We start from the raw sequence: 17172 nt of genomic DNA on the forward strand, positions 1-17172 counted from the left end.
TGCATGCTTAGAAAAAATTTTCTTATTTCTTACTTTTAACTATTTTTATTATTTTCATAAATTTGCTTTCCTGATTTTGCATTTTTGTCTATTATTAAAAATTATTTATATTAAATTTATATTTTCTATTTTACAATTGTATATTTTAGTATGTTTTTTGTGTGTATGTATGTATGTTTTCTGTATATGCAATATTAGCATTTTTAGTATATAATTATTACATTTATATATACACTATAGTTTATAACAAAACTAATTATTATAGCTTAATATTTTATAGTGTACTGTATATTACTATATATAAACCATACCTATACATATGATTAAAATAAATATGTAAATCATATATAAGGACATTTACATTTATTAAATATATATGCGAATTTTATTTTTGTATTTATATCTAAAAATCATTGAATAGTTCAATAAGACCCTCTGATTCATCCAATGAGAAGTTATAGTCAATATCCAATGGCGGCTCAATTGACAGAAATGGTGGCAAATCGAGCAGATCTACAAATAGATAAAAGAATATAATTTATTTTAGTTATATATTATTTAAAGTCAAAAACTTATAATACCAATTAAGGAAAAATAAAATAAATTATATTAAAATTAAGTTTATAGATAGGTTTTTATAAAAATAAATGCACAAATAATACATATGACTAAGATTTATATACAATATATATATATATATATGGTATATACATTTATTTATTATTTAATACTTCATAAAACATAAAAATATGTGTAATTATATATTTTATATATATATATATATATATATATGTAATTATATATTATATATTTTATATATACATATATGTAATTATATATTATATATTTTATATATATATATATGCAATTATATATTTTATATATATATATATGCAATTATATATTTTATATATATATATATATGCAATTATATATTATATATATATATATAATTATATATTATATATTTTATATATATGTATAGTTATATATTATATATTTTATATATATATATATATAGAACATATATATAAATATCTAATTACACTATAAAATAAAATAAAAATTTTTTTGTTATATATTTATTTTTTAACTTTAAAGTTACAGTTTAGGGTATGTAAAATAAATGACTTAATATGAAAATAAATTTAACTGATTTAAAATAAAAACGAAATTCTATATATATATTATTAATTTATATACATATTAATATCTATTTATTTACATACACATATATATTTACATACATACTATATATTTAATAATTTATATACTTATATATATATTTATTTATATACACATATATGTTCATTTATATATATACATACATATATTCATTTTTATACATACATATATAAATTTATATATATTATATACCATATATAAGTGAATACGGTTTCAAAATAAGATAATCAACTATAAAAAGAAATTTCATAAATAGACAAGTGGCGCTCATATACATCGTCTCGGGATATATTTTCAACCTAGATTTAAAATCAGATTAAATATTACCATGAAATGAATATATTACCTATACACTTCTTTTGTGCACATTAAAACCTTAATCCTTAATTACCACTTTCATATGCCCCCTCCCCTTCCCACCACACTTCTTTCTATTTCCAACCGTTGTTATCTGTTTTGCCAAGTAATTAAGTGCATTATATATTATACCAGAGATGCATAAAGATAAAAAAAAAAGGTTGGGTTCCACTGAATCTAGTGTGAATAAAAATATCGTTTTCTTTGATAAATCAAACTCTTTTTTTTGAAATATCAAAATATTAGGTAGATATATTTTTAAAATATATTAATACTTTACAAAAAAAATACAATGTATATAAGAACTATAAAAGAAGAATAAAAGTAAATGAATACTTTTATACTTTGTAAGGATAATAATACTTTATCTTATTTAATTTAAATTTAAAGTTTTATTGCTATTTTTTCAAATAGTATTATTAGTGTAATAGTGTTCATAATAAATGTATGATTTTAATAATTTAAGTGTTAATTAAAAAACTTTGTATAGCAACAACTGAATCTATTTATAACTTCTGTAACAGCTGGGTTTACTCCTAAAAGCGGCAATACCAGCAGGGTTACAACAATAATCAAGAGTCTCTTACCACTTTCGTTATGAATTTTATTGTACGCAGAGAGTGATACGATTCGCATAACAACAAAAATGACAGCAAGCTTTCTCTAGTTCCATCAGTTAAAAATTCTCTATTACTTCTGTTCTATAGGTATTTTTTTAGTCCTATCACTTTAAACAGCTTTTGTACATTTCGAACTTCATGTCTATTTTGAAGACCCCCCCCTTTGAGGATGTCGAGTTTATTCTTTGATATTTAAAGGTAAGTAGTTTCCATAGTAAAATTAATTTTTATGATCTACTAATATGATCTATTAACAGTAGTTAATATATTTTACATATTCAGATTTTCTCTAGTTTTATAAAAGAAGATTTTACCTACTAACATGGTTTATGTGTTTTTATACAATCTTTTTTTTTGTTTTTTTTTTTTAATGTATAATTATAAAAATAAAAATATATATTTTGTATTATTTGTTTTGAAATTCACGCCAGAGCTGAATCTCATGGTGCTACAAAATTTCAATTTCAATGTAATTGCCCTTTTGGATTGCAATGCAGACCCACGAGAATTCAGTTCCAAAATGAATTTTTATTCTTTTTTGTCTTTTTCGGTACTATTATATGGTACTGATATGAATGCGGATTAAAATTTTCATTATGTTGATACCGGAAAGATTTTGCCAAATGAATGATTGTGAAGTTTTGATTTGTGTCTGAGGAAAATTTTAAATTCAATAGAAAATTTATGATAAATATCTATGGAATTCTTTTACAAAACAATAAATCAAGAGAGCTTTAAGTGAAAATAAAAGAAACCTGCTTATAATCGAGAATAAGAGAAGTTAAATAATTGTACGAAAATTATTAACTTCTTTGATTCTTTGGTGCCCATAGGACCACAACGGAACTAGTTCTAACAATTTGGAATTATAGCATATGACGGCACAGATTGTCCCGTATTGCTTCTTAAACATTGTTTTTGTTTTTGAAGTGATTCATTTTTCAAAAAATTGTTAAAAAATAAACAAAACAAAAGAGGCTCCTATATCAGAGAAATAATCTAGGTTTAAGTTTTTAAATACGGCCGAATAATAAAAAAGTAAAAACACAAAAATATTTTAAAAACTGTTTGGTACATTATTCGCCGACTTATCGAACAACCCTCGTGTAATAAAGTTTTATTAAAAACAAAATATATGCACAAAAAAATAAAAAATAAAAATATAGCTATGACAGGTGAGTATTACTCGAACTTAGTAATTTGTTGTAAAATTTAATTATTATAAAAATAATTATGTTTGTTTCCGAAATTATTTTTAAGGTTTTAAAAAAAAATTCAAATTTTGGACTGAGTTCTCGTTTTTGTTGCTTATTTTAATAATTTGTTTATAACTTGCCAACATCCTAGTTTTAATTTTACGTAAAGTTTGGTTTGATAAAATTACATCCTATATTTAGCTATAAATTTCTGTGTACATTAAATTATATATATATCAATAGTTCTCAAGAAACTAATTAATGCCTAATATATAGTAATCAAAGACATTAAATTTAATTTTTATAATAAGTTTTAATAAATTCTAAATTACATAAATTATATTAATTAATAAATAACAGATTGTAACTTATACGACTTATACTCTTGTACGAATATAAATTGTTGTAGTAATACTATCGAAGAATTTGAAAAATTCTTACAAGTCCAGAAATCCAACTCTTGATCTTTCGATAGGAACTCGAAAATATTAATTTAACCATGACTTGATTGTATGTTGTATGATTTAGCAATAAGAATATTTATTTTTCTTATTTATACAAAATTATATACATTTCTGAATAACTCATTATTTATTCCAATATTAATATAATATAATATTATATTATAATCTTATCACTTATATAAGATTAATGATCTATGACTATTATGTACTCTAACATACTATATATTACATTAAATATTAAAAATTTGGAGGGTGTATTATTTTATTGTTGTTAAATCAAAATCTATTTCATAAACCTACTAATATTCGATATTTACATAATTACAACTAAGAATTATTCCGAAAATTAACTTGGTTTGTGTAAGATCTTTATTACTCATAAGAATTGGTAAAGCAGATATCATAAATATGATTTAAAGAACTTTATTCTCACTGTTAGAAAGATTAAAATCGTATTGATTATTTTCAAAGTATAAATAAGTAATTACTTATCTCAATTAGAATGACTGTACTACGTCATATGCAGAACGGAACAATGTAAATTGGAACTTTAAGTTTTAAAAAGAATAAAAGTAGTCTAAGTCTAAGTCTACCATCACAACTGATTTAAAACAAAGTATAAAACAGTCAATATTATCAAAAAATTACTTTATTTACTCAAGTTCCCATATAACTTGGTATATAATCTATGAGTATATGAGTATGACACCAGCATGAGTCTACTTCATTAAAGACCTTAATGAGTTTCATTTCGTCAACAAAGCAGACTGCTATCTATCTGATAGTACCCAAGAGATTTCAAGAGAGACTAGATCTCATCCGGATACTCACCTGTTATAAATCTATCAAATGCCAGAAAAGCAAAATAGCTCTTTTCTCTAAGAATTCTTTCAAGTCTTGGCACAAAAGAAAACAATAATTTACCAGTTAAAACTTATAAGAGCGTTATAGAAATTTTTTATATTTATGTAGATACTGGTAAAATAAAGATATTGTCTTTCTAATATTGTCTTTTCCTAATATGCTCTTCACACTACAAACCTACGAAAGGCTTTAAGTACCTTTTTAGGAAAGGTACTTAAAGTACCGGGGATGCATTCACATTCCATATTTGCTCTGCAATCAGTAATTTGAGTAAAACATGCAAATAATGAGAGAAAACGGAAGTAATTTGTGCGGTAATGAGAGACTTTTTTTATAATAATTTTAAATACAAGTGAGCACAAAAAAGAAAAACTTAAATTTTAACTTCTTGCGAGAGAAGACAATGGTTGAAGAGCAGTTAATGAACATTATTTTTCGTAGTATGAAATAGATGTTAGATTCAGATTTATACGTTCTATTTATATAGATTTCTTTTTAACAATTATTTAATAAAAAATTTAAGTACTTTACTGTCTAAAGTAGTAAGGTACATATACAAAAGACAGAAAGTTAGGCTACCACTTCGCACACACACTGCAAAATTGTCCTTAACCGAAAAGATATGTATTCCATGTCATAAATGAACAGCAGAAAGCCCTTCTTTAATATATTCTTGATATCTGGATATGTCCTGGCCCACAGTAAAATTAAGCAGTTAAAAAGTTTATGACTAGTGGAATTGAGAGACAAGTGATTAATTGTAAAAAAAAAAAAAAAATTAACATAAATTTTAATTAAAGAATATTATAGAAATGCAGTACGTCGTACATATCTATCTATATTTCAAGAATATTAAGCTGAAAACTATACCAGTTTTACCATTATTTATGAATTTTATTTTGTCTTATGTAATTATAAGTGCTTTTAATCCTGTTCGATGGTCTTAATCAATACCTTATATTGAAATTTTTTTTATTAAACTGAAAACGAAAAAAAGTTCTTAATTGAGAAAAATAACAAAAAGTCATTGTTTGAATACTATCTGTTCGTCATGCATTATTAAAGTGATTTATACAAAAGTTGACACTAAACGATTATATTTTCATATCTATATCATCATGATCTTCCATATCACCTAAGCTTCTTAAATTATAATAATAAGAAAAAACCAGTATAATATTTGAATTATACATCGTTAAATCTTTCGTATCATCTAACCTACATTTGCCTTATATATTAAAAAAATAAAAATTATTTAAATTTTATATCATAAAAATAAAATAGAGAAATGTTAGTATTATCAACTAAATTCTAATTCTGGCATATCTTAATATTCCATTTATAAAAACTGATGAATCTTAATTACTCGTTTCCTAATTACTTTTTAAATATTTACTAACATCCTCCTTATTAGGATGTTGGCAATTTTAATTAAGTATTATTATGTAAAATATAATTCCAATTTTAATTAAATTTATATTAAACAGCTATAGACTACCCAACACAACCACCATATTTCAGACTTTTGTTAGTTTCAAATTATAATTTCCGTTTGGTGCTTATTTTTGGTTGCAATTTTTATAAATTAAATTTTTAAATTAATTATTTACAAATCTTTGATAGCAGAATGTGAAACAACGCACAGCAAGAACTCAGACTGTGATGCGAGAGAAATGAAAATACGCAAATCACAGCCGGAGTTCCCGCCAAGCGCTTTTCGTGAGTGTTATGATGCTATGGTTATGCACTTTTTTTAGGAGAATGATGCTGTTTATGATACATAATGATATGAAAAATTTAATAGTAATGATATAGTAATAGTGGTAGCCAGATTTAATTATAGATTATAATTTAAATAATATGTATATAAAACAAATAATATGTATAAATTGAACAAATTCAACATAATATTAGATTATAAAATTTTACAATAATATATAATATAAACCCCTAATAATTATCATGAAGTGAGTGACCCAATTTTAAAATTGATTCACTTTATGAGATTCAAATTTTTAAAAAAATATTAAACAGTGTAAAAAGAATTTAATAGTAGAATGTTTAATACCAGTTTTATATATAAAATATATAATATTAATATTGACAAGTATTATTAATATATAATTAATTCTTAATAAATATACAACTTATTATGAATATTTTTAAAAATGTTTTTAGTATTAACACATGACTAATATTAATAGAATTTAATAGTTAACGTTTCACATAATTTATAAATAGAAAAAAATAAAAAAATTAATATTGATATTTTAATATTGATTATAAATAAATATTTAAACAATATTTTTAGTATAAATATGTAAACAATATCAATAAAATTTTTAGTAGAATCTTCCTTTAAGGAATAAAGAATATATTATTTATATTTGGTTTGAAAGGTATTATTAATAAATAATTAATGTTTAATATACATAAAATTGTATTGTTTGATAAAATTTAATAGTAGAACCATTCATATAAGTTTAAAGCATAAACAAAAGATTATTAATATTGATAAGTGTTATTGATAAATGATTACTTTTTAATATATATAAATTTATTATAAATACATAACCATGGAAAGGAAATATATTTAGTATTTTAATATTAATAATATAAATAATATACATAATATAAAAAATATTAACAATATAAATAATTTTTGTTTTTTATTCGAGGCTGGAAGAAAAATGACTTAACGCACCCACAGAGACGTCTTTCTGTGGGTAGTGCGGGGTTCACGATACTCGTTGTTCCGCTAAAAACTCTTCCGTTCCAGGATAAAGTAATTGACCTATAACTACCACTAGGTATTGCTTCCGGTCATATATAAATAATATTAATAATATATTATTTTTAATCATAATAATATATTATTCATAATAACAATATTATTATTAATAATAATATTAATATAATTATTATTATAAATAATAGTAATATTGTTATTAACTATAATAATATTAATCAAAATTATAATGTTGAATAAAAATAGTTTAAACTTAATTAATAATAGAGACATCAAATACATTCTTATATAATAATATGCTCTTATTCGTTATTAGTTCCTCAATAGTTTTAAATAAATATGTCATAAATATATAGCAAAAATTATTAGCAAAAATAAATTTAAATAAAATATTTATAATTAAACAAACCTAAATATGTAATTATAGTAAATATATTTTATTTATGAATTAATTGCATTGAAAATAAATTTAAAAACTTACAATTTTGCTCACCAACCAATGTGCCAGGACTCAAATTAACCGAATCCGAAATAAGTGCGTTCCTGACGCTTGAAGCATTATTTGAATCGATTTGCGTTAAATGTGAGTCCACCATTTGACTTGTGTCTGCAGTATCTGTACTTGTTTGACCGCCAGCGGATGTTGTTCTTTCGATTATATATGACATTGTTGATTGTGGTGTACTTGATGTCTTTCTACTTGTTGAACAGTGTAGAACAGCAGTTGTCTCATTTGTGGAACTCATCATATCAGGCATAGTTAGATTCTGTTCAGTTCCAGCAGCATTTACATTAACAACACTTGTATTATGCTGTTCCATTGCACAATTAACCATGTTAACATCATTTTTTAGGCCAGTATTCCTATCCTTATTAAAACTATTAAGCGTATAATTTTTATCTTGTTGACTGCCAGCAGTAGCAATTCCAGTTGTGCTAGTAGTTGCAGCAGCAGTACTGTGTTCTCTTCTTGGTTTCAAAACGATCGACCCAACGGCGTAACCATCAGCAGGTTCTAATTTTATATTTTGCATGGCGGTATTTGGTCTAGACGAGGCAATTATTGAATTTTGTAAGAGCGCAGTACTTGTTAGCACAGGTCTTGTTATTGTAGGGAACAAATTGTATTCTTCACCAATATTTGCATTTAATTTATTTTGTAGCGTTGGTTGTTGTAATTGTTGCTGATAATTATTACTGGTACCACCAACCAAACTGGCACAACCAAAATCAATTTCTTGTTTTGCAGCAGCTTCTATTGATTTACTCAGATTTCGTTGTGCGGAACGTATGGGATATGTAAAGGGAGTTGAGGCCGCCACCGCCGCTGATGATGCGGTTGATGCAATTGCCGGTAAACCTATAAACAAAAAGATACATATGTGCGGTGTATATTACAAATTTTGCTGCCAACAGGATAGTTTGAAACATTGTACCTAGTCCGTGATGTTTTTGTGCAGTCATAATTGGCGTTAAACGATTGATATCATTAAATAACGTGTCATTATGTTGACGGGCGGCAGTCGCCGTTGTTGCAGCAAATGTGGGCGAGTTTTCTGGTGAATTATCATGGCACAGATACACACTGATTTCACCATTATTTTCAGCTTTAACATATATTTCACGTGGACAGTTGGAATCAGGTAGCTAAAAATATAATATAATATTATTATTCATTCATATCTATATTTAAAAATGGAAATAAATTAATAATAATAAATTAATTAATAACGTTTGTGTTACTAATTAGTTTCTTTTTTTTTTTTTTGTAAAGTTAATTTTATCAAAATCGTATGAAATACCTACGAGTGAGTATGCGTTGACAACGTGCGTTCTTTGTCTGGTTTAAATATAAATGAAAAACGGCAAAATTTGCTAAATCTATTTGACCAATTTGAAAAGTAAATGATTTGAATTTATTTTTAGAAATGATATTTGTGGGACTAACTTTTTCTTTTTAACAGAAACAGAGTACGACGACTGTCCGTGGACACCGTACAACAAAGAAAAGTAACGTAACAAAAAATTTTGTTAGTAATTAAATGTGCCCTAATAAATGTGGAGCGAAATTTTCTCGATGAATTCTTTTCATTTTTAGTTTTTCTTCGCATATCGAAAAGTCGATGTTTTTAATATAATTAATAAATTATTACTATTATTCTTTGACAGAAGATAGAGTGAAAAATACAGCAAAATAATAGATTTCTGTTATTCTCTCATTTTATAATCTTCAAATATGTAATTTTTATATTAAAAATGAAAAATACAAGAAATTACGAGAATAGAGAAATAAATAGTGATTAGATGGAGGCACCGAGGGGTAATATAGAAATCTCTTCCATTCGCAGACAGAGTGGCACACACAGAGATATTGTGATGCCACCAAATTTGGCAGATAGAGAGAGAGACTTAAGACTTAATTTTTTATAATTACTTATTACAGAAGTAAAACTGATAAGAATTTAGACAAGGAAGTAAGTTATATGTAAAAAAAGTTAGAGGAGATAATCTCCTTTTCAGAGAAAAAGGAGAAAAAAGTTAATTAAAAAACATACGAAAGAAAGAAAAAGGCAAGAGATAAAATAAGGAGAAAATAGAACAAAAAAATATAAAAAAGGAAAGAAAATAGAACAGATATATGTAAAAAAGGAGAGAAAAAAATATAGAGAATAAAAGCAGAGAAAAAATATAGAGACAAAAAGGAGAGAAAAAATAATAGCAACAGAACGAAGAAAGAGACAGACAGAGAGAGAGAGAGACAGAAAAATTGACAACTACAAAATACAGTCAAGAGTAGAAACTGAGAAGTTCTTCAACTTCTAATATAAATGTTAATAAATAAAATAATATTAAAGAAAATTCAAGATATAAAAAAAATGGAAATAGCAATAGAAAGAAGGAAAACGTTAAATAAAACTTTTTGCTTTAGTAGAAAAACAAACGAGGTATATAACATGAAAAGAAAGAGAAGAGTCAAAATAGAAGGAAACGATAGCAGGGAAGCGTCAAATTGAGAATTACAACTGAGATACAGAGATATGTTCAGAATAAAACTAAAGGATGAAAATCTTATGTCCGGTTCGCAATGCAAAATTAGCTGTCCATATCTAGAAACTGTATGGATTAAATAAACCGAATTTGTTTAGTAACTAAGTTCTATTACTTTTTTATTTTTAACAAATAGGAGCACAGTTAGGTCACATAATACTGGTAAGAAGTGTTATGTGAAGTTCGCATCTGTTTTTTTTAGAAAATGTATAACGATGTTTGAATGTGCCAAGATATCTACAATTCTAATTTTAGAAATTTCGTATTGTAATATAAGATTTTCAGGCGTTTTAGGTTCAGATGATATAGTATCTTAAATTTGGAAAAATAAAAATATGGGGTTATAAACAAAGGATTTCAAAGTTGCATGTACAGGATTCTAATTTTTAGAATATGCACTATGATTTAAGTGTATCTTTAACTTCAATTTTAGAAAGGTCAAGTAGTAGTAGTAATGTGAGATCTTCATATCAACGGTCTGTAAACAATAATCCACAACTTTCGTGCAATTTATCAACTACATTGGCTGTAGTTTTGTTAAAGATATTGCTAATATCACAAAAAAATACATACTTTAAGATATTTCCGAAAGTATAGATATTTGATGATTGATTTTCTATGTAGAATGCAGTCAGCTTCACAAAATATGAATATCTTAAAAAAATACTTAAATACACTAATTTTTCGCAGTAAGAACAAACCAAAGGAACAAAAAAAAAATGTTACCCAGACATTTCACATTAGATGTGTTCTAAAATATAACAATAAGTTAATAAACAGATATAAAATAGATAAATTGAATGTATAATAGAACATTTAAGCAGTGTAGACGTCAGTCCAATATACATACATTATAAGCGCAAGGCAATGAAATTTTATTTTTTTTATAAACGAATTCTAAACTATAAATAAAATTTGTGTAAGCGGAATGCAGACAGTATGTGAGTAATGTTTTTTTTTTTTAAATGAAAATTAAACAATTACTTAAAAAAATAAAATTATTCTTTTTATTTTTTTAAGTAAATTTTTTATAAAAATAATAAGTTTACACTATAAACTATTGAAATTAAAAGAAATTGTTTATTTATTAAAATAAATTAAATAAAAACAATCAAATCGGTTAGTAATGATCCTCCCTAACAAAATATATCTCAAACTAATAGTTTTGTTCAAATACCAAACTTTTTCGAATCTCTTAGAAATAGCAGAGTAAAAAATTTCTTAGAAGTTTTTTCCTAAGTGAGGTTTTAAGTTATAGTAATGTTTGGTTTCAAGAACGGTCGGGTCTACATCTCGAAGTCATTCGTCGACCTCGACGACTAAGCGCCGTTCAACACCCCCCAAAAGGATTACACAAGCTGATTCCAATGGGCTACTACAACAACAACATAGGAATGTTTGGATGTTAAACATAGGAATGTTTGGATGTGGGACCTATGTTCGACCATTTATTCCACCCAATAAGTAGAAATATTGGACTTAAATTATGTATTTATTTTATATAAGAGAAGGTATATATTGTAACGTAATTTTCTTTTAAACTTATCGAAGAGTTTTATGGGCTGTGAAGTCTTGCCTTTACCTGCAAAAGTGTCAGATATGACAAAAGTATTCTTTCTGACTAAAGCAGATTTTAAAAAAATACATCTACGTACAATCAATAACTCATATTTTCTTGTTATTTTATACAATTAAATGATATAGTCTAAAGACACAACTAAATGATTAATTTCACGGATGGTTAAGTCTACGTTCCGGCATCAGTTGTTCATTGTTGATAGAAACAATGTAAACATGTCTCCATTGCAAGCGTGTATTTTCACAAGGATAATACAATATTTGTTGTTTGAATGCTTCTTTTTTTTGTAAAGAACTGTTTTTTTTTCGTTTAATTTTTTTTTTATAATTACTTCCTATATAAATGTTATCGTTTGTTGAATACATTGAGTTGTTATAAGCCTCCGCCCTAAAAAAGAAGTCGTTTGAACTTGAAAACGTTGTCAACATTTTATATAGGTAATATTTATATAAAATAAATTAAAAATAATAAACTAAAAATCAAATCATTGTTTAAAATTTTACAAAAAACTCTAAACAACACACAATTTAGATTATTATTATCTGAATCATATTTCATTAACTATCAAAATATCCTAGCTTATTGTTTTATACTCACCACTAGTTTGGCCTCGGGTGGTGCCTTAATCACAATTATTATTTGATCTTCAAATAGGTCAACATTTTTTAGATCACTATGTGTGACATAAGCATATTTATTATTCTTAGATATTTCACTGCTTAATTCATCACGCATTTGATCAATCAGTATGTTTAGCTGATTCTCTTTCTGTTCGAGTCTTTCGCTCTCCAATAGCATTTCACGAGCACGATCCGAACTAACAAGTGAATTCCCACATTTCCATTGTATATTATTTTTCGACCTTTTCTCTAATATACCAATGCCTTCTAAAACATTCGTGATATCGTATATGCGTCGCTTTTGCACCTCTAGCTTATTTGAAGCTTCATTGAGATCAACAACACCATTCGGTGAGTCTTGTAATAAATCTATAAATTTTTTGGTTAATATTCCCAATGAGGTATCGGCACGGTTATTGCCTTCTGTTGTACGTTTAGAAGCAAGAAAAGATGATGAAGCAGTTGCTCCTGATTTAAAGGCCGCTAAAGCAGCTGACGATGAGGTGGATGAGGCAGATGACGGTGGACGTGGTGGTTGTGGTGAAGGTGTTGGTGTTGCAAAACTTATCGTTTGCTGTTGTATGGGCTGCACATAAGTTGAGCAACTTTGCTTAGCCTGCTTCTTTGGATGACTCTCTGACATAGGCAAATGACGTTTCACTTGCTGTGAATAGATAAAAAAAAAATATATATACATATTAATTTTTGTATAAAGTTAAAACGATGTTGATATATCTAAAATGTACTGAGTTCTCTAACTACCTTCTTCACCTTATAAAACTGTGTAATATGCTGATTATCTGTTGTGTGCTTAGTTGTTGTTGTTGACCCGGTTGTTGTTGCAAATTTCCCCGCAAAATGTTGCTGTGTACCTTGTTGTGTTGTTGAGGCGGGTGTAGTAGTAGTCGGTGTTGTGGCAGAAATTTCATATGCTGCGCCATAACCATGATCTAACAGATGTGTCAGTTTTGTTTGTGATGATATTGTTGTAGGAATTGTTTGATAAACAATTGACACTGGTGACGAAGAACCTGATGTTGACACATACGATGACGCTGCCGATGGATTTGAAAACAGTTTTGTCGCAGTTTTGGAGTTTTTCGAACTTGAATTGCTGCCACCGGAATTAGTTGATGTAGCTACGGGTTCATAAGACAACTTGCGTATAGCATGCGATGCCGAGGAAACACTTGGAACATTTTGTTGGCGCTGGCGTTGCCCATACGCACTATTTGTACTGTTACCAGTGCTATATGCTGCAGTACTATTTGCAGCTGCTGACTGTGTTAAATTAAAATATTTAGACATTGTTTTTGTTGGTATGCTGACTTTTGCAATTAAACTTGTTAATTCCTTCGTGCTTATATGTGGCACGAATATACCAGGTAGTTAAGTTAGTATTTTCTGCGTTATAAACAGCTTTCTCAAAAATACTAATTTGCACTTTTCTTTTATTTATTTTGGTGCTTGGTACAGACTTAATAAAAAAGTTTTCTTATTTAGTTTTGTTAGTTTTTAAAACTATTTACTTAAAATTAATGTTTTTTGTTTGTCATCAGTTTACAACAAATTTATGTGCATCTTCCTTTGGAGTAGGCGTCTTCACAATATAACAAAACTAAAAGATACAACCTGTGTTTCTTTGCTCAAACACTTTATACTTCCTTCCTTTAAGAGAGCTGAATTTGTTTCTTGTTGTGCCACTGATGTTACTTCTTAACAGTTCTTTTTTATATGTTTAACTTCCGCAAATATGGCTGGCTTATTTCCTTTAACAATTTTTTGTTGAAAATTTTTATTGTACTTAATAATTTCTTCTTATACTAAGTTAGCACCTAAGGATTCTTTACATCTGGAAAGAAAAAAGAGAAATTATACGTTAAAAACTTACAAAACATAAATTAACGCAATACATAAAATTTTAATAAAGTGTATATATGTTATAATTATTTCAATAATTTCAGCGTTGCTCGTACGCCGATCACTGCAATCTTTTCAAGAATCCTTGAACCGCAAGGAGCTCTGCATATGATAAGTGGAGTTTGGACTCAAAATAGATGAAAGAACTCATGCTGGATGAGAAGATCAAGTTTTTTGAAGTTAATCTCATATTACTGAAGTTAGAACCCACACAAATTTACTTAAAAGACTACCGTTGCGTGGAAAATATTAAAATAATTTAATAAGAATACGACAACGGAGAAATGGAGCGTATAAAAGTCAACTTAAAGAAAATTAGTATGGTATACCTAAAAATGGATATAGTTATGAAAGAAGAAAAGAAACTATAGAAGAATGGGACTGAGTCACTGTTTGTGATCGTGGCCAAAACCAATTAAATCTCTCTCCACTATTTTAGAATTTATATTTAAAAGGAAATATGGTGATTACATAATATAATAATTATATATTATTAGATATAATTATGGAACAACTAATTAGGTAAATACTTGTTATTGTAAGGTTGAACCACACAAATAAACTGTACTACTTATCTTGTTAAATGACAGTCTTTAAATTAATTTCAATTTAAAACCAACTTTGAAAGAGCAGCGCTGCCATCTTATCCATTGGTTCAATGCATTTTTATTGGTATTATATATTAATTGGAAATCACTAAAAAAAATCTCGTAATCTGCTTTAACAATAAAAAAAAATTAGTTTCTTTGTTACAAAAATTACAAAAATAAAGAGATTTTTTCTACGAAATTTTTATGTAAAAATATACTACAGTAATTTTGGGGCTTTTAACTGGCACTTTGACTGTTTTTATTGTTTTTTAGCTATTATTTATTTAAATATGCCACAAGTTAACTTTTGAAAATTTATCTTTATAATATTATTCACATTGTACATTCTTATTTGTTTAGCACAGAGATGGCACTTATTACAAATGGGATGATTATCATGTAACTATTTTTTCTGCTCTTCTATGAAACAATTTAGTTATACCAACATCTGTGCATCTTAATAGTTCAACAATGAAAAGTTTTCCATTACTATCATATTGTAAAAGGTAGTATTTTTTATTTTTAGCATTAATCTAACAACTTATTGTGGCCAGTTAGAATGTAGTGATATATCAAGCGGATTTTATTCAATAAATCAATGATACTGGTTCACAAAACTGATTATCTAACGGTGACATAATATATATTTATGCGTATATGTCTAAGAGAACACCAATAAATATGGCCACTACTTATGGTGGGGATAGTTTGTTATATGGTAGAGTTGATGTGAATATATACGCAAAAGAGTAGACTAAAGTTACATTTTAACTGAAGTTTTATAGCTCACGTCTTACATAGGTTTTCCTATTATGCTACCGTTCCAAGCACACTTTCTTATACTCTTGCCAACTTAAGTATTTTATTTCAACATTTTGTCCAAAAATTTAACATATTACCAAAAAATTTGTAGAAATTGTTAAAAAGCTAAATAATTTATAAAATTCATTATCTGCTTCGTAATTTCAATAGATGACTTAGTAGTAATTAAAAAAGAACTGTACAAAAAGTGTAGAAAAATATTGAGTAGAAAATTAAAAGTTCGCAAATAAAATTTTATCAAGCTTAATTCTTTAATGAATTTATTATCTATTCATATGTTTCTTTATGTAGTCGTCATGAAAGTTCATTGAACGATCATCTTTGAGAAAATTAATTACTTAGATTACATTTTTCATGCTCGTTTTGAATAGTTTACTATTTATCAATAAAATTATATATATGTCAAATATGGAATGTATCTGTGACTGACTAGTACCTCTTATATGTACTGGGTCTTTTCTTCAATCAATATACATACGACAACAACAATGAATCAGTGAAAGAATTTATTTAAACAATTTAATTTTTTTATTGTATTCTACGCGTAATACTCCCATAGCCAATTAATAAAACTATATATGAATTTCAATGTATATATGTTATAAAATAAATCCGAAAAAGTATATACATACTTTTTCGTTTAAATTTTAACTTTCGAACGATGGTTTAAAATAAAAATAAATGTATTTCATATATAAGTATATATACAAATATGTATGTACATATATACAAATAGTAATTTTTAAAATTTGCATGACTAACTGAGTAAAACTGAGCGTAGAATGAATACGTACCTATGTTTGACACATTTAAAAATAATTCTTCATAGGCTTCTGCAATTTATTGAATAAATAAACCACACTAATAAAATACCCGTGAAAGATATATACAAACAGATTGACATAAATATATATAATAGAAAAATCTACTATGTGTTTATGCTAATTAAAAAAAACAATTTAAGAAGCGCGCACATTTTATTAGGCAAACAAATAAACTTCAGAGAGAGAGAGAGAGACAGAATACGAGAAAAAAAGCAGCAGAACAAGAATAGATGGATGGATAGTGGGGAAAGATATACAATTGGACGATTTCATGCCATTCATAAGTGGTTGACCCAGGTTGCGCCATTATCTATAAGTAGAACTTGGTGTATGT

The 17172-nt window shown here is 26.4% G+C and overlaps 1 protein-coding gene across 3 annotated transcripts in view; it reads right to left on the bottom strand.

Annotated features, from left to right (window-relative positions):
• Positions 1–348: 348 nt before the first annotated feature.
• Positions 349–17172, bottom strand: part of LOC119685456 (transcription factor E2f1) — an 89680-nt gene continuing 72856 nt past the window's right edge. For 2 of the 3 annotated variants that reach the window (XM_038099734.1, XM_038099733.1), the window contains 5 exons: positions 13445–14534; positions 12660–13346; positions 8872–9082; positions 7917–8795; positions 349–513 (listed from right to left, as the gene is read on the bottom strand). In XM_038099734.1, the coding sequence (XP_037955662.1) occupies positions 404–513; positions 7917–8795; positions 8872–9082; positions 12660–13346; positions 13445–13990 (2433 nt within the window). In that variant the 5' untranslated portion in view covers positions 13991–14534 and the 3' untranslated portion in view covers positions 349–403. The remainder of the gene's footprint in view (positions 514–7916; positions 8796–8871; positions 9083–12659; positions 13347–13444; positions 14535–17172) is intronic. The other variant, XM_038099735.1, reaches the window with a different exon arrangement.

Source organism: Teleopsis dalmanni, chromosome 2 (genome assembly GCF_002237135.1).
Source record: "Teleopsis dalmanni isolate 2A chromosome 2, ASM223713v2, whole genome shotgun sequence".
NCBI lineage: Eukaryota > Metazoa > Arthropoda > Insecta > Diptera > Diopsidae > Teleopsis > Teleopsis dalmanni.